This window comes from Stenella coeruleoalba, assembly GCF_951394435.1.
Source record: "Stenella coeruleoalba genome assembly, chromosome: 16".
NCBI lineage: Eukaryota > Metazoa > Chordata > Mammalia > Artiodactyla > Delphinidae > Stenella > Stenella coeruleoalba.
The window spans coordinates 19,788,781-19,812,134 of record NC_137162.1 but is presented as its reverse complement, the minus strand read 5'-3'; the positions used below and the strand labels follow the sequence as shown (position 1 = coordinate 19,812,134).

General features: G+C 36.4%; 1 protein-coding gene across 7 annotated transcripts in view; it reads left to right on the top strand.

The window, feature by feature from the left end:
* ADD3 (adducin 3) overlaps positions 1-20,689 on the top strand; it is a 125,361-nt gene extending 104,672 nt beyond the window's left edge. For 6 of the 7 annotated variants that reach the window (XM_079899484.1, XM_079899487.1, XM_079899482.1 and 3 more), the window contains 13 exons: positions 3,872-4,010; positions 6,020-6,171; positions 7,166-7,246; positions 8,085-8,234; positions 8,719-8,862; positions 8,975-9,073; positions 10,188-10,370; positions 10,928-11,185; positions 12,484-12,603; positions 13,041-13,127; positions 15,963-16,086; positions 17,724-17,819; positions 18,424-20,689. In XM_079899484.1, coding sequence (XP_079755610.1) covers positions 3,872-4,010; positions 6,020-6,171; positions 7,166-7,246; positions 8,085-8,234; positions 8,719-8,862; positions 8,975-9,073; positions 10,188-10,370; positions 10,928-11,185; positions 12,484-12,603; positions 13,041-13,127; positions 15,963-16,086; positions 17,724-17,819; positions 18,424-18,716 — 1,926 coding nt within the window. In that variant the 3' untranslated portion in view covers positions 18,717-20,689. The remainder of the gene's footprint in view (positions 1-3,871; positions 4,011-6,019; positions 6,172-7,165; positions 7,247-8,084; positions 8,235-8,718; positions 8,863-8,974; positions 9,074-10,187; positions 10,371-10,927; positions 11,186-12,483; positions 12,604-13,040; positions 13,128-15,962; positions 16,087-17,723; positions 17,820-18,423) is intronic. The other variant, XM_079899488.1, reaches the window with a different exon arrangement.
* Positions 20,690-23,354: the final 2,665 nt, after the last annotated feature.

Below are 23,354 nucleotides of genomic sequence, written 5' to 3'. Positions count from 1 at the left end.
ATTCATGTTCATGTATTCATGTATTCAGGGACTGCCTTCTCTTCTCTATTCTTCTCTATCTGAGAAGGAAGATGGTTTATGCTGTAAAACCACATATGTGTATGTGTTGTTTGATATTTTAACCTGACTCTTCTCTAGTAGAGACCCTAGGGAATTGTTGGTTTAATCTGACTTCGGAAGCCCCAGCATGTGATCTTGCTGCCCTGCTTATAACTGAGTTTCTCATTCTGCTTTGGTGGGAGAATTCCTAGCTATAAGAGGGCAAGTTTTGGTACTCCAAGATCTGCTGAATAATTTTTTTTTGCTTTAACTATCATTATAACCTAATGCTCTAATCTAGCCTAAGAGGTTTACTCATATTTCTGATCACAGCACACCTGCTGCCTTATTAGTTGTACAGGCATACCTAAGGGATATTTCAGGTTCAGTTGCAGACCACTGTAGTAAGACAAACGTTGCAATAAAGTGAGTCAAACGAATTTTTTGGTTTCCCAGTGCATGTTAAAGTTATATTTACACTATACTGTAGTCTATTAAGTGTGCAGTAGCATTGTGTCTAGAAAAACAATGTACATACCTTAATTTTAAAATAATGCTGTTGGAAAAATGGCACTGATAGACTTGCTCGGCAGAGTTGCCACAAACCTTCAATTTGTAAAAAACACAATATCTGCAAAGTGCAGTAAAACAAGGTATGCCTGTGTTTGGTTTCAGTGATACAACCCATCTCTGATAAAATTAGGCAAATATCTGTGCCCAACTGAGAGTTTGAGATTTGAATCTTTATTCCATTTACTTGTTAGCTGTGTAACCGTGAGCAAGTCATTGCCTATTTCAGGACTTGGTTGTGAGATTCAAATGAATCAACTGTAAAGGATTATTTTATTAACATTGAATTTTAGTAGGAATATGATTAACTATCCACCATAAAGACAAACAAAATTTTTATTATTTTAACGAAAGCTTAAGTTTACGGATAAATTTTAAAAACCAGCTGAAACAATTTTATATCATTAGTAAATTTTATACTGACTGTTTTATGGCTTAGGTAATTATCTGAACAATATTTCAGAAATATTTGGAACATAATAACTGAGTTATAAATGTTCATGACAAAAAATATTAAATCTTTCGGAATAGAAGAATTCATATCTGTTGAAGCACTGTCAACTATATAAAAAGGCTGGGGACATTTCATTTACTTTGAAAATTATTTTCTTCTTCTATACTGCATAGAAGCAATTCACTAGCCTTAAAGGGGAAATTCATATTTTTTTCTTAATTAATTACAGAAGGGCTTTCCTTCACATTCCTCTGTGACACCATGGATCATCTCAAAGCTTTAGGATGGTACTCATCATGCTATGGGATAAATGGAAGTAAAAAAAGCATTTTCACTGATAAAAAAAGCATTTGACCTGAGTCCTTGCTTCTGACATTTACCAGCTCTGTGACCTCTGTGAACGAATTTTTCAACCTTTCTTATTTAGCTTTGTCAATCCACCCAGCAAAAATTTCTCATCAGGGTCATAAATAGTTGTGATTCTCTTGAGCAACTAGTTGGGGTTTCTTAAAATTTCTTAAAACCCTTGTAAACCAGCATATTGAGCGATTGTGTTGATTCATGTTGGCTGCTGGAGACTTTAGATAAAAGTTGGCCCATCTCTAGCAAATGATACAATTTTATAGTATGCTCTTTGTATCTTAACCTCATTCCTGGCTCTATCTTACCTTCATATGCCTATTTTCTCGTTAGCTTGATTTTTCTTACCTATATTTAATTTATTTTCGTGTCATGTTAATCTATGGAATCTGCCTTAAATTCTTCCTGGAATAACATAAGGTGCATTCAATAAAATAAATTATGCCTACTTCTCAGAGATATTGTGATACATACAGTAGGTGTAAATTTTTTTTTTTACACTAAATCAAAGAATATTGGTTATAGCTGCTTTGAACTGTGGAAGGTTTAGAGTTTGGTTTTGAAGGGAAGATAAAGTTTCAGAAGAGAATTTTGGCCCATTGTCAGGTATCTAGAAGTTTTCTGTAGTTTATATAAAGATAAATGAGTATATCTGGAAGATTCTTTTCCTTTCAGCCTTAAATATGGTAAAACACTCATGTTACTCATCAGTATGAATGCGTCCATCCATCTTATATGCAGCTCACAACCATTTTATGTTCACACGGTCTTAGAAATGTACTAATGGAGTTTTCTGATAAATGTAATGTGTCTTTGTAGAGAATATTTTATACGATAGTTTCTCCGGTTTAAATCATGTATTTAAATGAACTAGATAAAAGTCAATGGAATTAGATGTTTAGAATTTTTTTATAATTATGCTAAGGATTTACATTTAATAAGTCTTGAATTTGTAAAAGAAAAACCATGTTTAACTGGTATAAACTTCTCTATGAACTCAGAATTCAAATAAAGTCACAGCTAGTATTTTTAAAATTAATCATTCAAACATCCATTTGCTGTATGAGCGGAAAGTTTTCTAAAAGCAACACAAGCATGAGTCAGTACTGGTTCTAATATGTACTACCACCTCATAGCCTCACAACCACATTTCCACTTTCACCATGGGCTTCTCTGCCATTATTTAAACTTTTTTAAAAAGTTCTTCCTTCTGAAAACCTCAGAGATGTTCAGCCATCCTCTAAGCAAAGCTACATCTAAGCAACTGCTCCAGGAGATCTTATTCCCAGCCTTCTGAGGAGGGCTATTCTCAGCGACTTGAAGGAGAGTCACTCTTCTAATGAGGATTTCCCAATTATCTCCATGGTGTTTATATCTACCCCTCTTGGAGGTAATGGTTCCAAAGCAGTTTTCTGCCTTCTCCCTCTTAGGTGAGGCGGGAACAAACTGAATTTAATTTCCAGCAGTGCATTCTGCTATACATGTAACCAATCTCAAACAGCAGAGCGAGGTCTAGATGGTTTATATTGCAAGAGCCTTCGTGTTTAAGATGAATGAATATAAACATGAGCAAGAGAATAAATGATGAATTTAATAAAATAAGTGTTGGTTGAGTGTGATAGAAATACAAAACCAGCTATTTCAACTAATGTGAAGGATTGGGAGATGTTTCAAATGATGAATCATATTAGCAACTCAAGGGTTACTGGAATAGAAAATTTTCTCTTAATGTTCAGTATTTTTATTTATATAAATACTGCTTCTGCCACACATTACCCCCCCACACCCCGCAAAAAAAAAAAAAGAAAAGAAAAGAAAGAAAAGCAGCACTCCAGAACAGGAACATACAGTACCCGAAGCTGGGGGGAAAAGTTCTTTCTTTAGCACAGTGTTGCATAAGGGAAATAATCAACTCTCAGCTTTTATAAGTTTGCTTACAGAGTTTATAGAGCTACGGAATTGCCATGGAAATCGTAAAATGGAAGCCATGATTTACTATGTCTTAGTGAAAACTTTTGCTGGGAGTTGCTATAGTCAGAGTCATGCCTCATTCAGATAAGAACTCTATCCTAACCTAGATAATGAGCTGCTAGGCAAGGAATGGGTCTCTTTTTACATCAGTCTGTACTTGGTGCTCTAGTTGCATATTATTAACAAAGTTGCTTTTACCTATACCTGTCTATTATAGATGTTGTAGTATAGCTCATTTGCTTTGAGATTAAGAATGCCTAATGATTTTCCCTCCCCTGAAAGCAAGCTTCTTGCTTCTTCTTCCAGTGTTTTAATTTTATTATTTTGTGTTTTATATTTGTTTTAAAATAATGTACATGAAAGCTATTCAAGAGAGGGATGGGGGAAGAAGACTGATTACATCAGAGCAAGTTATGTTTGGGTTGTTCTGCTCCAAGCGAGATGCATGTGCTCAGTGATTATTTTTGTGTATTACAGGCCTTTCGGGAAGACCTGGAATGCCTTATTCAAGAACAGATGAAGAAAGGCCACAATCCAACTGGATTACTAGCATTACAACAGATTGCAGATTACATCATGGCCAATTCTTTCTCGGGCTTTACTTCACCTCCCCTCAGTACGTCAAGTTTCGTAAAGTTTAAAAGACAGTAATTTCATCTCTAATTTGTACACTGCACATTTCTAGCAGCATATTCTGATCTGGTTCAGTCCTTAAGTTCATAACATCTAATAGTTAGAGTAACATAGTGTTAGGATCTCTTACTTTTTCATACCAACCAGACATTTATTACACTTTGTGAGGATTACAAAATAGTTATAAATGTGGTCCCTGCCCCAGATAAATGCATATTTGAATTGAGGAGACATACAGTGAATGCACAAAAGATTAAAACTGCAAGGTAGGGCTTCCCTGGTGGCGCAGTGGTTGAGTCCACCTGCCAATGCAGGAGTCGTGGGTTCGTGCCCTGGTCCGGGAGGATCCCACCTGCCGCAGAGCGAGCGGCTGGGCCCGTGAGCCATGGCCGCTGAGCCTGTGCGTCCAGAGCCTGTGCTCCGCAACAGGAGAGGCCACAACAGTGAGAGGCCTGCGTACCACAAAAAGAAAAGAAAACAAAAAAAAAAACTGCAAGGTAACTGTAGAGGAAAAAATTACAAAGCAGCTGGTAAGAAATTGTCTAGTGACCTTTTCTAAGTCATCTAGCTATGAACTCAGAGTTGGAATTGATTATTGGCTGAAGTGGACAGAGAGAACTTTGTGGAAGAAGAGAGGCCTCAACTAACCAGACTTTAAAGGATGGAGCAGTTAGAGCTTGGTGTAAAAGGGTTTAGGACATTTTATTCATTCAACAGTTCTTTAGTGAGAGCACCAGTTTGGTGGACTGAACACTAAGGATACCAAGAATCATAAGGCGTTGAGTCCAAGCACTTTACATCTCAGAGAGACGTGCAGAGAACTCACTGCTGTACCAGGGCAGGTACACAGAGTCCCAGACCATCAGGGACTTTTCTTTTCCTTCTCTTTCTTCCTTTGTTACTTCCTTTTTTTTCTTTTTGGTTAAAGATTTACAAACAAGAGTTCAACAAATTCAAATACTTCCCAGATAGAGGAATGGTATGAAAAGAGACATGATGGTGGGAACGTGCAAGATAAGGGTAGAACTCCTAAGTGGATCAGTATGTTGGGACATACATACTGGTTAAAGAATCTTTGAAAGAGTCCCAAAGTGAATTATAAGTGCTTGAACTAAAGTAGTGGTTGCGGGTAAAAGAAGGAAGAGATCAGTGAGAAAGGCATAGCCAAGGAAGAGGAGAGAAGACTTAGCAACAGGTTTGAATGTGGTGATGGCGGGGGTGGCAGATGGATGGTGAGAAGAACGATGAGTTCCAAAATCACTCACTCTTCCAGCCTGGGAGAAACATTCTAGCAGAATCAACAGGAAAGTTAAAATGTTGAGCTAGTTTTCTTCACTTTTTCTATAACATTGATTATCTGTCGTGTGCCATGCATCCTAACAAGAGTCCATAAGGGCTAAGGGATAAGAGGTCCACGATAGTACCACACAGGCCTGGAAAAGAAGTCTAGGAAAGAGGTGGGAAATGGTGTCCAGGAGAATGAAGACTGAGCGAAAGTTGAATTCAGCAATTGGGTCATTAGAGATTTAAGACTCGTTTTTGTTGCTTGGTGAGGGCAGAAACCAGACTGCTGTTTGACTGCATTCTTAAATATTCTTTGTTTGAATAAAAGTCAAAAGAGGTATTAGAAAGGTACAATAGCTTTCTGTTGAGATCTTTTCATCATAAAATTAGCAATAACCTCGGTGTTAATCACGCTTTTACCATTGGGATCCTGTGACCATTTTTCCGCAGTGGTGTGAGCCTGACTCCCTAACATCACTCTCGAACAAGTACTAGGTGAAACAGCAAGGTGATAGGTGATACGTATTTTTACTCTCAGTGTACTTCTCTGAAGCAAGATAAGCTAATGCAACATTGTGTGGGCTGATAGGTTTCAGATCATCATTTACAGGCTGGGACACTCTCGGACTCAGGCTGCTTCCTGGCAACTAATTTTCAGGTAAGGAATTATTTGACCTGGTTCTTTCTCCACAATTTTTCCTCGTTTAGGTCTCGGCATGGTCACACCCATCAATGACCTTCCTGGGACAGATACGTCCTCGTACATGAAGGGAGAAAAGCTTACTCGTTGTAAACTTGCCAGCCTATACAGACTTGCAGATTTGTTTGGATGGGCCCACCTGGCAAATACATATATCTCAGTGAGTCCTTCGTCTTTCAGTTCCTTTTTTTAAAATCCCAACTTAAAGGCAACTATACTCTCCTCACCTTTACTCAGAAGTCTGGTATTCTCTGAACCTAGCACGCTGGACCACAACCTCATCCTGATATAAACCTTATGTTTAAGGGAGAGGCTGCAGTTACCCCAACGTTCTTCTCCATTTGTTATCTGTGTCGTTTCCCTAATTCAGACCAGTCACAGAACCCATCCAGGAAGAAATCCTCCTGGCAGAATTTTCTCTCTCGTTAATTATATCTGAGAGTCAGTGATATTAAAAAATGCTTTAAAAATAATTATATCTGAGAGTCAGTGATATTAAAAAATGCTTTAAAAAGCACTTGGGGCAGGGAAAATAGAGGGGGCCAGGGAAGTTTCCTCTCTCGTCTTTATTTTTTTAATATTTTTTTCCCATTCATCATCATCTTGTTTTTATGTTGCCCCATTGGACACAAGACAATATTTGGAAGCAAAAAGTATGAAAATATTGTGTGATGAAAATGGCACAGATGTGAGGTGCAGTCTTCCTACAACTTTTCATCCCTTCCTCCAGCTATTCCTTGGTTTCCCCTTCCATTTCCACCTTAATTCGTTCCTAGGAAGAGAATCTATTCTCTTTCCTTTGCCCATTTCCCCTTAATTTCCATATTGTGTTGGGTTGAACAATACTGGCATTCGTTTCTCCTGCATGTAGCTGACCCTAAATAACCTTAGAACCCCCAAAATAACACTTTTAGGTAAGTCCAGTAAATGAGAAACTAATGTCAGAATTTTTTAGCAAGTACTTGAGGGCTTGAGGGAAGAAAAACTTTTCAAGGAAAGTTTCATGCTGCACAGCTTTAATTTCTGCTTTGTTTTCCCCCCCAGATATCTTACAGTTATTCATTGTAAATATATTCCTAGTCATGTTTACACTGCAAAATATGAACACCTCATAGTAAATCTGTATTGTTTTGGTTTTTTTTTCTTTCTCCCAGGTAAGAATAAGTAAGGAGCAAGACCACATAATAATAATTCCCAGAGGCCTGTCTTTTTCTGAAGCCACAGCCTCCAATTTGGTACAATTTTCATTCCTATGTTACTTTTTCTGTGCTTCCTTGTACTTTTCTGACAGATTTTAGCTTTTAATACAGGACAGAACAAGAAAAGGTATGGATGGAAGAACATTTACTAGTGAACAGGGAAGAATTTGGAAAGCTAATGTTGATTTTTAAGAAAAGCTTTAGCGTTCAAGAAAAACAGGGTAGTTGAAGAGCCTAATAAATGAATTGGTCTAATCAGTTACCCTATTTATGTTTTGAAGAGAATCTTGATTTTTTTCACCCTGTACTCTCTGTAATTTGTTTTTTTAAAAACAACCCACACACAAAGTCTGTATATTTTATAGCTAGATTTAAACAAAGTTCAGTTGGTGTGAGTATAGGGTCTGACATTCTAGCATTTTATTTTTCCATGATTGTACCCCGAGCCACTGTCACTGGCCTCTAGAAGAGTAGGAACTACGTTGGTTCTGGTGCTATAGTGTTAATTAGCAAATGAACATTTTCCAGCCAGTTCAGTAAATGCCAGACTTATCCAGACCTTCAGTGAAGAGCTAAGTTATTCAGTTTCTTGGAAACTGTGCTTCTTGCTAAATGCTAAGTTTTGTTGCAGACTACCTGTTTTTGTAAATAAAATTTTATGGGAACAAAGCCACACCCATTCTTTTACAGTAGTTTGTGGCTGCTTTTATACTACAGTGGCAGAGTTGAGTAGTTGCAACAGAGGCCCACAAAATCTAAAATATTTGCTATTTGGCTTTTGACAGAAAGTTTGCCACCCCCTGGTTTAGCTCATGAAACGCAGGAAACTTTGATGCATATGTGCCAGTTAACTGTGTCTTTCTGATTTTTCCAGGTGAAAGTCAATATAATAGGAGAAGTGGTTGATCAGGGAAGTACTAATTTGAAAATTGACCACACAGGCTTCAGTCCCCATGCCGCAATCTATTCAACACGTCCTGATGTTAAGTGTGTGATACACATCCATACCCTTGCAACGGCAGCTGTAAGTCACTGAAGGGCCAAAATCAACAATGACCCTGGGAAGTGTATTTTTTCATGGCTTTCCTTACATGATACTTTATAATCTTCATTCTTTCAGACCCCACCATTTGAAGTTATTTTCAAAGTATTAATCCTCTGCATATCCAGAAAGCAAAAGTCCCTTTGGAGTCAATGCTCCTGTTCTAGGAAACAACTGGAGAGATAGCATTTGCATTTTTGAACTCATCAGTTTAATAATGGGGTCATTGAGGTCTTTAGAGCAAGCCTTCTTTCCTAGTATCTGGCACAGCATGTAAATTGAATAGTATCCCCAAAAGGCCTTTTTTTTTTCTCTTGAAGAAGTGAAGAACTAAAGTGGGAGGTGGGCTGGAATGGTGAACACAGTGAATAGGCCAGCGCTCCCTGAGCTGACTGAAGAATCCAGTTCCTATGAAGGTGTAGTTAGTAACTAAGTGTGTTATCTTGGCATGAACCCAACCAAATAGGTATCCTCCATGAAGTGCGGGATCCTTCCAATTTCTCAAGAGTCCCTGATCCTGGGAGATGTCGCCTATTATGACTACCAAGGGTCACTTGATGAACAGGAGGAGAGAATTCAACTGCAGAAAGTTCTGGGGCCAAGTTGTAAGGTATGTAGTAGAGTTTCTATCTAAGGAGCTATTTTTGTTGCTGTTACTGTTGATGAAAGCAGTGTGAGCTATGCCAGTTATTTAAAGTGATTGCTTTGGGATTCTATTTTAGGTGCTGGTACTCAGAAATCATGGTGTGGTAGCACTTGGAGAAACAATTGAGGAGGCTTTTCATTACATTTTTAATGTGCAGATAGCCTGTGAGATTCAGGTAAGAAAAATTGTCTACCCCCCTCTTTTTTTTTTTTTTTTTTGCTTTGTTATGTTGGGTATTGTGTTTACTTATTTCCAGAGTTCTATCAGTTGGTGGCTTCTTGTTTTGTTTTGTCTTTTAAGAGAAGTTCTGCTTCATTTGAGTAAAAAAGGGTCAACTGAGGTATCCCTTGAATTGAAAACAGGAGGAAAGAAAATTAAAATTCATATACAGACACACACACCAAATCTAAGTGCTTCATAAGCATCATTTTCCTCATAATCCTACTTTTTAAGATGGTATAATTGCACATTTCTCCATTTTCACCCTCTAGTGATGTGGTGCTAATTGAGAAAGGTGACTACCAGTTATCAAAATAGACCAGCTGTGTTGTGGATACTTTTATAAAAAGTGTAAGAGCAGTGCCAGAAGTTTTATGAACTCATGCAGTTTCCAGTGATGCCACAGCCTCAGCCTCATTATTATAATGGATTACTTATTAACCACTTTTTCCCTAGAGAAGCTGAATGCATTTAATGGCCCTAATTTCCCCCTTTAAGTAAAGTCAAGCAGATTCTCTTGAAGCAAATGGTAATAATCTGAATTTATTGGAAAGGCCGCAAAAAAGGGGGAAAAAACTTTTTCTACCAACTTGTCTTAACAACCACCTTTTTTTTGCTTTAATGGTCGCTCTTCTTCTCAAATGAGGCTATGAAAAGCTTAATTATATTGAGATAATGAGCTGACTTCTGCCTAAATATTCTTAAATTCACAGTATAGTGTTTATATTCCTTTAAAATTATAACTGTCAACAAAAGTATTAACTGGATTGCCATGGGAAAACTGCAAGGAAAGAACTTTAAAATTTGGCAAGAGAATTCAGTTTCTTGAAATATATTAAAAGGTATGGCTCTAAATGTGTTTTCCATCAGGGAGGGTCAGAGTCCTGGAAGGTATAGATAGATGGAAAAGATACTTCAGCTGCCTGCTTTCACAAGTGTATTTCTTTGTTGGCAGCCCGGAGGAAAGTGTTACAGATATTTGCTGAATCAACCTTATGCCTCTTTAAAAGTGAAATTACTCATTCTAGTCTTTACAGTCCTGTGCCTCTATATTTTGCCATTGATTACAGGTGCGGGCATTAGCAGGGGCAGGTGGAGTAGACAATCTGCTTGTACTGGATCTTCAGAAGTATAAAGCTTCCACTCACGCTGTGGCAGCATCTGGAGGAGGAGGAGTGAATATGGGTGCCCATCAAAAATGGAAGGTTGGCGAGATTGAGTTTGAAGGGCTGATGAGGACTCTGGACAATTTGGTAGGTGAAAAATTGAACATAGCCTTGATTTCATGTTTCCAGATTCAAGAGCAGATGTTTCCATCTCCCTTTGGTTTTGGAACATGCTCCTTACTCCAGAGTGTGACCCTAGGAAGGAATTCAGTGTATTTTAGGAATCAGTGAAACATGCAACTGTCATCTTATCTTAGTTATTAGCCTCTTGCACTAAGAGTCAGAAGGCAGATTGCCTTCAGACCCAAGAACAAATACTTAAATGAGCACTGAGATTTGGCCTCCAGAAAACCAGTTTATATCTAGGAACATGTTTCTGGTGAGCAGTTTTTAAATTACCTTTGTCAGGAACAGTTGTGTGAGTGGAAATTGCTTTGTCAGCTGAAATCAGTTTTAACCAGATCTTGAAATTTGCTTAATTTTCAACTCTAGTGTTATGTGGAGGTTATATGGAGTTTGGAAGGATCTTCCCTTTGTTTTTCGGTAAAAGGGTCTTATTGAATCATTTGTTTAAAGAATTAGACTCTAAATGCTGTGTTTGGTACAAGTTTGATAGCTTCAAATGTGGTTTTTCCCTCCCCTAGGGATATAGAACAGGCTATGCTTACAGGCATCCTCTCATTCGAGAAAAGCCTAGGCACAAGAGTGATGTGGAGATCCCAGCAACTGTGACTGCCTTTTCCTTTGAAGATGATACAGTGCCACTCTCTCCTCTCAAATACATGGCACAGAGGCAGCAGCGTGAAAAAACAAGATGGCTGAACTCACCAAATACCTACATGAAAGTGAATGTGCCTGAGGAGTCTCGGAATGGGGAGACCAGTCCCAGGACCAAAATCACAGTATGCCCCTACTTTACGTGGTTTGCCTTTACTAAATATTTTGCCTAGTTTGCTGATGAATTGAATGGTCTATGTTGAAATATTGGGGAAGTAGAATATGACATTAACAATAACATCACTATAACTTACCAGGTACCCTTTGTGCAAGGCACTTTGTTCTAAGTGCCGTACATGAATTATCTCATTTACTTCTCCTAATATGGAAAGGATGCTGTTTTCCTCCTCCATTTTATAGATGAGAAAACGGAGGCACAGAGGGATTAATTAATCATCTGTGAATGGTAGAATCAGGGTTTGAATGCAAGCCGTCTGACTCTGGAGCCCAGTGTTACCCATTACATGATACTGCTTTGTAGTTTATATTGTACTTGTGAATCAGAACTATAAAAGTTATCAACACCTAACGGTGCCAGATTTTGTGAATTACTGCACATAGGCAAGATCTTGTAGATAAAGAAACAGGTTATCTTAAATTTTTCAGCATTTTGTCTCAGATTTGGTTTAATTTTGGAGTGTTTATCCCTAAATATTCTGTAGATACTCAAAATTGGTTCATCCTATCGTATAAATCAGTAGTATTCAATGTGGAAATACCTAGGCATCAAAGTTTTTTTTCCCCCTCGTCTATATTGATTTCTTATCTCCTAGTAAAAGAACATAAGTTTCCCAGAATTAATCTTATTGACAGAAACTAATGGCCAGTCATCATTAATCTTGATGAATATTAGCTTTCTTTAAGGGATGTAACGGGTAAATGAGAAGAATTATTTAAGGCTCTTCCACCCTTGTGGTGCCACTATACTGTAGATTACTACAAGCTTATCCCCTTTGTAAAATGCTGGTCAGGGGCCTGGCCCATTCTATCAGCCAAAAATAAAAATGAAATCTGGAAAACTAAATCTTAAGAGATTTCTTGAGTCCTTTTTGATGACTTCTTAGCCATCATCACTTAAAACTTGAATGCAGGTGGCAACTCTGAATGTGAGTTAATGTGAGATCAAGCTCTATATGCTTGAAATATTTTCACCAACATATTTAAAATGCCAAAAGGAAAAAATTTAAATAGCCATAATTTAATATTCATGTGAATAGTAATGACATTTGTTTGTTTTTTAAGTGAATGCTGATTCTAACTAGTATGGGAGATACACTAATTGACCACTAAAAACTACTCAGTGAAATTCTTTAAAATATTAGCAGTGTATGCACCCACCCACTGGAGTCAATAAACAGTTGTTAAGAACCTACCATATTTCCTTAATACAAAGCTTCATTCTAGAAAATTTTTGATTCTTTAGTGGATGAAAGCAGAGGACTCTTCAAAAGTTAGTAGTGGAACACCTATCAAAATTGAAGATCCAAATCAGTTTGTTCCTTTAAACACAAACCCGAATGAGGTACTAGAAAAGAGAAATAAGGTAAGACATGGTCGATCTTCTATGACTAGAGGAGGCCTTTTTATGCTGTTTTATGTTTAAATCACTGGTGACTGAATCTGATTAATGCTAAGCTTAGAGGTTTAAATACAGAAGAATTTGAAATTGAATTCTGTATAATTTTAGCTTGTATTGAGTACCTCCAGCTCTGTTCTAGTTTCTGGTGAGCAGGCTATACGGGGAAGAAGTATTAGACATATTTCTGCTGTATTAGTGAAAAATGTAGTCCTCTGATAATGTAAGACAATAGGAAATCACACATCAAGAAGAGTGGAGATTAATGTGAGTTGTTATGATGGTAAAAGAGGGCTTTGTGGAGGTGGGAATTAAAGAGGCTCTTACCCTGGGGTGGTCAAATAGTAAGCCAAAGGTCACCTGCAGAGTTGCCCCCAAGAACTTGTTACTGTGTTTCAATTCAGATTCGAGAACAAAATCGATATGACTTGAAAACAGCAGGACCACAATCTCAGTTGCTTGCTGGAATTGTTGTGGATAAGCCTCCTTCTGTAAGTCCATAAAGCAATATGATCTTTGTTTTCACATTAATTTATTTGCTTTTTAAATATGAATATCTGTCTTTACTAAAGTTAATATAAACACAAGTTAAAAAGTCAAAGAATCCACAAGACTTAAAATGTCACCTTCAATTCCCAATTTCTAGGGGCATGGACTTTATTCTAGCATATACCTTTGTTTCTAAAGAGCATCTTTATTCTGCTTTTTCTTGGTTTATCAGTTTTAGATGTCAACTGTATTTCATCAAATCTATTTCATCAACTATTTCATCAACTATGAGAAGTACCATTATTTTATGTATCACTAAAAGAGAAAAAAACCTAATTATAAGATGAATGCCAATTTCAGGATCAGAAAATGTGGGAGAAAAGTGCATCTTAGAATTAATGAAAGACAGTAGTGACTTTTTTTATGGACTGTGAGGATCTAGCCTGTTTACACAAGGCTCTTCCCTTTTTCATTCTCCCAGTAAGGTTGTACCACAATGTTTTGTCTAGTCAGCTTTCAGTGTTTATATTTTTAAACGCTTACTGCTGAGCCAGGTAGCATCCCATGATGACATTTCCTTTCTTATACAACTTTTCTCCCCTTGGAGAAAAAGTTACCTCCTTTTTTCATTGGCTTAGTACTTAGGATACATTGGGCTTAGTTCTTCCCGAACTTTTCTTAATATTATTTTCCATAGGGTCAGAGGTAACAGGTAATCTCTCAGTTCTAGCCCTTTGTCATTGTCCTTCTGGTCCAGATCTGGACTAGGTGCTCTTCAGGCCAGATGTACAGGCCCATCCTGAGGATTCCTGTGCTTCTCACCATGTAGTCCTGTTTCCTGCAGCGTATGTCTCCTACTTAAGAAAGGAGACTCCTTTCTTACTCCTTTATCATTGAGTGCATCCTCTATTAGCTTTCTGGGAAAGGATACATAGGAGGTAACAGTCTGAAAACCTGTATTCTGCCTTCAAATGTGCATGTAATAGATACAGAATTCTAGCTTACAGATAAAATGAAAAGCATCACCATATTATCCCCTAACTCCATATCATTGTTAGGAAGTAGGAGAGTACTGTGATTCGTGTACCTTTGTGTAGGCTTTTTTTTTTAAAGACCTTTTCTACATTCCTGCTATTCTGAAATTTTATGATGGTGTGCTTTGTAGTAATTTCTATTTAGTCTCCACTTTTAGCATGTAGTAACCCTTTTCAATCTGCAAAGTCATGTCCTGGGAATTTTTTAAAGTATTTCTCCGGTAAGTAGTCCTTTTCCCTTCAATTTCTTTTTCTGTCAGGATATACATACTGTTAGTTGAATCTCTTTGACTAAGCCTCTGATTTTTTTCTTTCCTATTTTATATCTCTTTGTCTTTTAATCCTACTTTCTGAGAGATTTGCTTGACTTTATTTTCTAAGCCTTCTATTTAATTTTCTATTCTGATTTTTTTTTTTTTTTTACTTTTTAAGACTTCTTATTCCCTGAATGTTCCTTTTTTTTTTTTTCTTTTTAAATAACATCCTGGTCTTTCTGGATACAGTATTTTCTCTTATTGCTGTAAGGGAATCAATTTTAAATTTTCTTTGGCTGCCTTTATTGTCTGTTTCTTCTGAGTTCCCTTTTTCTTTTTAATTCTGGTTTGCTCCATGTTGGAAACTTTCCTCAAGTGTCTGGAAATCCGTGGTAGTCTGTCTGTATTTAAGAATGAGACACTGAAAGCCAGTCAGAAGCTTCAGATGTGTGCAGAACTTGGGAACTGGCGAGCTCCACTGTAGGGTGACTGGATGTGGACCAGGTTGATTCTTTCAGGAATGCCCAGATGTTAGTATCTGTAGTTGTTTTATCTGGGGTCATTTAATTTATCCAGAGAATTCTCTAGTCTCTTGCCAGTCTCCTACCATCATCCTGGGAACCCTCAGCTATGTTTTGTGTCCCCTAATCAGTTGTTCTGAAGAATAAGCCTCTGATCTTCTGCAGAGATGAGAGAGAAGTAAATGCTCAGCTGTGTGGAACAGGAAAGGGGACCTGAGAATCTATCTGTTCCTTATTTACACTTCTAACTTGTCCCCGCTTTTCAGCTTTTCTTCACAGCACCTTCTGTGATACCTGAGCCTTACCAGGCCTCCACAGGGCAGATGAGCAGGTTTCTCCTTTGCAAGGCTAAGGCTTCAACTTTCTCAGCTCTTCCACCCATTCTTCCACCTGCTTTCCATCTTCCAACAATGTGTTATGACTTCTCATCCTCTGTTGTCTCATCTTCCATTCTTTTGTCCTTAAAAGTTTATACTCTTTTGTTGTTGTTCTTTTACTATCATTTTAGTGGGGTTTGGGGAGGAATTTTTTTAAATGCATGGGTTCAATCTGCCAGGTTTAGCTGTAAGTCTCATTAATTTCTTTTCTAGAGCAAATAGGTACAAGTTTATTTTCGTAGCAAATTTAAAGTTCTTTTGGTACAGTTTCATTTTTCTAAGACTTTTTTCAAAGGCTTTTTGAAATTCTTGTTTTTTAAGATATTTCTTAGTTATATGAAGCTTTCTAGAACTTCGCTTAGTTTTTTTTTCAGAGTTATTAAAATTGACCTATGCAGGCTTATTGAGGAAACATCACTGGCAATTTTAGCCTATTGGATCAGTAGTCTAAAAGCATTAATCTGATATGAATATTTTAAACAAAGCATGTTACTTTATCATTTCTTATGATTGTTGTGAGGTGGGGTGTCACAAACATCATATATACATTTAAGTGTGTGTGTGAAATTGTGTATATATGTAAATATATATAAATAAATATATAGATATAAGTAAAGCTCTTGGTAACAAGTCAGTGCTTTTCTTTGCAAGACCATGCAGTTTGAAGATGATGATCAGGCCCCACCAGCTCCTCCCAACCCCTTCAGTCATCTCACAGAAGGAGAACTTGAAGAGTATAAGAAGGCCATTGAACGTAAACAGCAAGGACTGGAAGGTCAGTTCGTTTTGAGATTAAGCCCAGGATAACCACACTGCTAACAGAGCCTCTTGAGTTGGATGATCGAGGGCAGTCAGGTTTTTTTTTTTTAATGTTCCTTTTACAATCAGTTGTTCCATATCCTCTCTCCCGGTCCTTACTTGAGTAATAAGTAGGACTGAAATGCACATAGCTACCACACACCATCTATGTTAACATGTAGAGAAGACTGTCTTCCTCAGAAAGCAATCGGATTGCTAGCAAAAAGTCTTCTATAGTAAAGTGAAATCCCCGGATGAGTAAAGAATCACTAGCTAGAGTAAATGTAGATACATTAATAGATTTAAACATTCAGAATATGTGGCTTTTTTAAAAAAAACTTTCTACTTTGACATAATTATAGATTAACAAGTATGTGGCTTTAATGCTTTATAGAATCTCTATTGTTACTGGATGTCTCAAGACGTCAATATTTAATGTCAAAATCAAAATATAAAACAAACTGCTAGAATTTTTATGTGACTTTCCTTAAGTACATGGGCACTCTAGTGAGGTCGCTTTTATCTGACTTCAGAACCCTAAGCAAGGGTTGTATCTAAGAATTGTTCATGAAAATGCCGATTGAATATTAGCTCCCTTTTTCTCAAGAATAAGAGATTCTTTATAGCAAGGGTTCTCAGTCTTGGGTCTTTGGATAAGCTTTAGACAGTCCATGAGCCATCTGAAAAATATATGCTTAATTTTGTGCAATACAGATTTGAGGAAGGCAAGGGTGCAAGGTGGAGGGCAAGAAGTCTGTAACCCCCAAAAGAGGGTAAGAGCCTCTGCTTTAGAGCGTCTTCAACATACAGTTGAAATTTTTATGCAAAACAGAACGAATAGTTAAAGAATCTTTGTCCCAGTTAGATATCATGTAGAAAGAACTAATGACATCTGGATCATCCAGGGAACAGTTTTTATAAGTGTGTTAGTGTCTTTGTCACAAAAGGAAGTCAACCTGACTCATTAATGTAATTACACTAAATGTTAGGTGATACTATTCAACTTGTTTATTCTAACATAAGGTTGGAAACTTTCTCTGATTTTGTATTTTGTAAAATGTCCCTCTTTAATCTCTTATTTTTTGAAAGCCTAAAGATGCCAGGTAACAAATATTGCACAATAGAACCATCACCTTTTATATATAACTTTATAGTTTCTTCCACATGCATTATGATCTGAATTAGCTCACTAATATTGCTGACAGGAATCACTAATTGGATATTGATCAAAAATTCAGTGAGGCATTCTGCCTCATTAATGTAGCATCATTGGTGAAGCTTTCATATTTCTTTTCATTTGGCTGCTCAATGTATTTTGATTTTCTAACACTCTAGCAAAAGTTAAATGCATACATATTATTTGCCTGGGCTTCCAGTAGCCATGCTTCCTTAAAGCATGTGTATAAAATTACCAGTAGCAGCCAGAAATGTTAACACATTAACCTCCTCTTACTGCATAGTTATCGATACGTGGGATAACTGTTAGCATGCTCAGCTCATTGCTGAAGAGTTTATCATCCCTGGGTATGCAGGTATTTGATGTATGCACTAACCTCCCTGAAATCTTATGCTTCTTTGTTTTGCATGGCTTTTAACTAAACTCTTATCCAACAGATGCTGAGCAGGAATTACTCTCAGATGACGCTTCATCTGTTTCACAAATTCAGTCTCAAACTCAGTCACCGCAAAATATCCCTGAAAAATTAGAAGGTATTCAATGTAATTTCCCATAGCCTTCACCGACTTAATCTTTAGAGTCTGTCCCTCTGTCATTTGTCTTCATATAAAGAAATTGAACACCTGATACAGTAAGTTTACCATGGATTTTACTTAAAGCTCCCAATAATTTTATATTTTTTATTAAATGGGGTGCTACTTTTGTTCAGCATTTCTATTGACTTACCTTAATCTGGATATTGGCAACCTATAGTTCTTAAGAATTTGTGAAATTAAATTTGGTTTGTCATATGTCTTCCAAACAGAAGCATGAAATCTTTTTCAATTTTGATTGCCCAGTGACCCCAAAATTAAAGAAAAATATATGTATGTTGTCTTCCTCATTTATACTGACTTGCTTTACAATGAAACTATCAAGTCATCAAACTGGACCTATCCAGCCTTCCTTCTTTGGTCTAACAACTTTGTCCTCTTTATACCACTTAAGAGCATTAGCTTTATGTTAATAGGCCCATAGTCTATTAAAATAATGATCTATCTTTATTGGAATTAAAGTACATTGCTTAAACATTTCAGTTTTGTAAAATAAAGCAAGGATGTTGACTATATAAAATTTAAAAATCCTCCCCTTTTGTAGAAAACCATGAGCTGTTTTCCAAGAGCTTCATCTCCATGGACATGCCTGTCCTGATAGTGAATGGCAAGGATGACGTGCATGGTGTTGAAGACGAGCTTGCTGAGCGAGTGAGCAGGTTAACTACAAGCACCACCATAGAAAACATCGAGATTACCATTAAGTCTCCAGAAAAAATTGAAGAAGTCCTGTCACCTGAAGGCTCACCTTCAAAATCACCATCCAAGAAAAAGAAGAAATTCCGCACTCCTTCTTTTCTGAAAAAGAACAAAAAAAAGGAGAAAGTTGAAGCCTAAATAAAGTCTTTTTGTAATTATTATTATTACAATGTGACGTTGCACATTTAAAAACCACATTTAAGTTGATCATTAATATGCAGTGGTAGATCAGATTGGGGGTACGTAGCAAACTGGACTTTAAGAACTGGAAAGAGGTTTTACTAAAAGAAAAACATATTATGAAAAACACTTTCAAATTCATCTCTCATTTTGTATGTCCAAAAAAGGTTTTGAATTTTTAAACAATTTGCTAGTTTTGATTAGCTCTGCCCTCATGAAGTATTATTATAATCACCACAAACAGATATCTGTCTGAATTACTTCAGGCCTTCTACATAATATCTGTTGGAAACAAATTACCAGTGAACAAGCGAGAGAATTTTTGTTTCTCAAAACCTGCTTCACTTGGTAAGCAGATTATAGTTTTTTATCATTATTATTGACTGTCCCTTTTGGGTTCCCATTGTTAAAATGGGCATTAACAGAATGCTTTAAAAGCTTCTAAGATAAGAATCTATAGCATTAGTATACACTGGCACATAATTGTTTTTTTAAATTTAAGAAAAGATTCATTTGGAATTTTATTCATAGTATAAAATTTCCTCACCTGAAGTAACTTTGTTTGCAAAAAAACCACATCATTTTAGTAAACTATAATTTTTGAAAAATTCCTTTTTTATTAGTTTAGAAAGCCCCTTATTTTTCAACAAAGGGGATTTTATACACATAACATGGGTTATTTAGTTTAACTCTGGCAAAAACGATTTTTGTATGTTGAGATGTTTGTATTACCATTCAGTATAAAAGTGTCTGAGCATATTAGCCAATCATTTAACAGTAGAGCACATTTGAGGCTGCTTGGTACTAAGTATACTTAAATATAATTAAAGAATCCAGGGACTTGGTATCAAAAGGGGATTAGAACATTTAAAGGCATAACAGGATTCATATTTGAACCTTATAATGTATTTTTCTCTTAGTATCACTAATGAATGAAGAAGCCCTCATAAGGTAACCAAACGGAAAGGAAAAGAATGAGAGAGAAAGTGAAAAATGAAGGGAACAAGAGAGGTGTCATGAGAAGAAGAATTCTAGTTCGATAATGATTCATAGTCATGATAGGATTTGAAGTGTCATTTATTTGACGCCTGTCCCAAATTTCTAAAATTCTGCTTCTCTGCCAAAATCGTTCTATTTCTTAGTTGATATTTGAGTTTTAAAAAGGGTCAGATCCTCCTTTTAACTTGCGTATCTTCAGAAGGCAGCACAGGAAGAAATCGGTGGGTCTAATCCCACCCCTACCGTGAGAAAACTACCACTTCTTAATTTTTACCAATTTTTCTTATCTTTTCAGTTAACTTTCTTTCTAATGTAAATACAATTTTAAACCTAGGCTTAATATAGTTTTATTTCCCTTTCACCCAAGTCATGTCACAAATCAATGTAAAATCAATGATCCAAAATAGTCAGTGGGTAAAAATAATCCAAAGTATTTCTGAAGGGTGAGTTGGCGTGTAAAAAACTTACACTGATGATAGTGTGCTCTGGGGCTGGTTCTGTTTGGCTGTGAGTGTATGATGATGCAAAGTTGAAACGGAGCCTGGAAAGTTCATTCTAGATCTCACTAACTACTGGAATCAGTGTTTTAATCTTAGTGGAAACTTTCAGTTGCTTAATTCTGTATTTGAGGATTCTTTTATGTTCTACATCATTTATGTTGTATTACAACATATGTAGAAACAGTAACCTGTGAACTATGCTTTTCCATAACTTTTTAAAAATATATATAAAATGAATGCAATGTGCATAAATATTTTTTAAATGCAACAGTGAACTATTTGCACCTTTTGCTAATGCCTCTATTTACTTGCTTTGGCATAAAGAATGAGCCAGTGAACCTCTGTGTCATGTGGAAAATGTATAAATGTTATCTGATATTGCTCTTAGATGTAATGCTAATTAATGTAAAATCACAAATAAACAGTATTTTAAATAGATGGACTTGGTATCAAGAGCTTTCAGTTCAAGGGTGGTTACTTATCCTGAATTACTTTGTGGACTGTTGAGTTTTGTACTGCAGTGAGATTTTGAGTAAGACTGACACTTCTGAATAAGGAATGTCCTAATACATTTATTTTCAAATTAGTTGAAAATCAACTATATAAAACCCTTCTTGTTTCAGCTCATTTTGGAGGAAATATTCCCCAAGTTACCTGCTTTTGTTTCTTGATAGGATATGGCAACCTTAACTATTTCTCTGACATCTAGAGATCTTTGAAGGACTTAGGATTCTGATTCTCAGTCTCAGAATTTATGGATGTAGAATAGAAAATGTTGCAGAATATGTGTTGAGTTTATAGATTACTTCTCTTTGATTTTTATTTATGTAACAATGTAACAATAAAGAAGATAGTAGAGAGAATAGAAAGGTTACAGTTCCACCACATTAACATTCAACAAAATATTTCACCCCCTTCTAGCTCTTGTTCAGCTATGTATGTATTTCCTGTGTATTGGTTATCATGGGGTGAGTGTAATTTTATTCAAGATTTTTTTTCTACTTAAACATAGCATAATCTGTCCTAGAAGATTTTCAAGCCAAATCCCTCACGTGAGTGATTTCTTGTGATTTTATTCTACAACTTTGTCCTAAAAATAGAGTACAAGAGGGGAAATCATGTTAATTGAGGGTTCTGGTTAATTGAAGTTTTTACTATAATTACCCGTTATAAAAATGAAGGGTTTGGGCAGAGGATAGATTCATAGTCTTGGACATATTTAAGTATTACCTTGGCTTGTAAATAATCCTTTGGTGAAAAACTGCTGTTTTAGAAAGATGCTCATTTCAAAATTCCCTTTCATAAAGCAACAAAGGCAGTTATCTTCAGTTCTCACTTGAGAGTCCATATAGCATGAAAGGTAATGTTGCCTGTGTCTTTTCCTCTATTGATTAGTATTTTCATTCAGCAGGGAATAAAGAGAACCAAATGGATCAAATTGTGACAGCATTGGTTTTTCTTAACATCAGCATTTTTTCTTTTTTGACACAGGCAGAAAACACATAAAGGCAAGTGGGTTATTTTTTAAACCCCAGGATGAAGTATATACATCAAAGTTGCAATCTTGACCAAACTAGGATTTTAAAAAGAACAATCTTCTTTGTGGCCACTAGAGGGTGTAATAGACCTAACAATCCTGTATGTTTCTAGTCCTTGAACTTAACTTCCCTTTTCTTAATTGCTAGGCACCACCATGTTTGTTGTGAAATACCCAGAACTTAGAAGACTTTGTTGCTGATCATTCTTCTCTCGAGACTGTTCTCAACCTAGTTGTCTCAGCAGGTCCCATTTCACCAATACCAATACCACCAGCAGGGACTCAGTGCCTCTGGAGAACACATTGAAAATTGTTGAGGTGTGGTCTCAGAAAGAAACCACGGTAGAATATAACTCCTCAGAGTTTTCGTGCCTGTGAGTGGTAATATAATGCCTGCTTCAATAACTGACATTTTGGGGCGAGATAACTGATAATATCTGTCATTTTTTGATGCCTTCTGTTTATCAAAGATTATGCTAAATGCTTTTCATGTATTACCTCATTTGGCCTTCCCAACATCTTAAGAAAGTAGATGATATTATCCTCATTTTGTAGATAGAGACTAAGGCTTGCAGAAAACTAAAAGGGGGTGCTAGTATTTCACTCAGAGATTCAGATTTCCAAAATTGCTAGTGCCAGACCCTGTGTGCCTCCAGTGTACGTTTTCTGGGGGGAGAGGCAGTTTACTTAATGTGGACTATAAGTCCAGCCATGTTGAATTCATGTTTTGATATAAGATGGGATATAGATTTGGGATAAAACATTAACTTTTGATTTGGAAGACTTTTTTTTAACAACTTACCCCAAGAATGAAGAAATTGATGAATACCTGGAAAGTGGGAACAACCTGTGGTAACATCATCCTTTAGGATAAAGAACCAGCTCTTGAACTTTCACCGTAATGCCTAGAAGATAAGATATCTATACTTTTGCTTAAGATGCAAAAAAGGCTTGGGTAGACGCTCTTTTGCTTTTTTTTTTAATTTCCAATGGCAAGGAGAGACATTCTAAGGAAAGTTATTTTAAAAACCTGAAAAGGCTGCTTAATCTAGTTACAGAAGCAGTTTTAAAGATAAGAAATATACTGTACCTACTTACAATTTTATTTAAATGAGCATACTTGGAGATGACCTTTCTTGGAGAAAAATCTAGTGTACATGCTGATGATCAGAACAAGGATAAGCAAAACTTTGGGAGAAATCTGGATAGAAAAAACAATTTGCAAATTCAGTAGTTTTCAAAGAGATTTCATTTCTAAGAGATGACCATTAGGGGGCAATCCTGGGTCTATATTTAGTTTTAGTTAATTAAGGGAAATTTCTTCAAAATATCTATGAGCTTGGATTTGCAACTTTTTTCTGATTATGCATTACTAGATGCAGAATAAGGTTGAGGAAAGTTTATACATACCAAATTACTTCATTCATGCCTTACAGCCTAGTTATCGTGTTTGAATTAGGAAGAATCAGTCCTCCAGAGAAGTTGTGCTTGCCTGACATACAGTTCAGAGATGGCTTAGCCAGGATTCAAGCAAAGGTCTTCAGGTCTGCATCTCACACT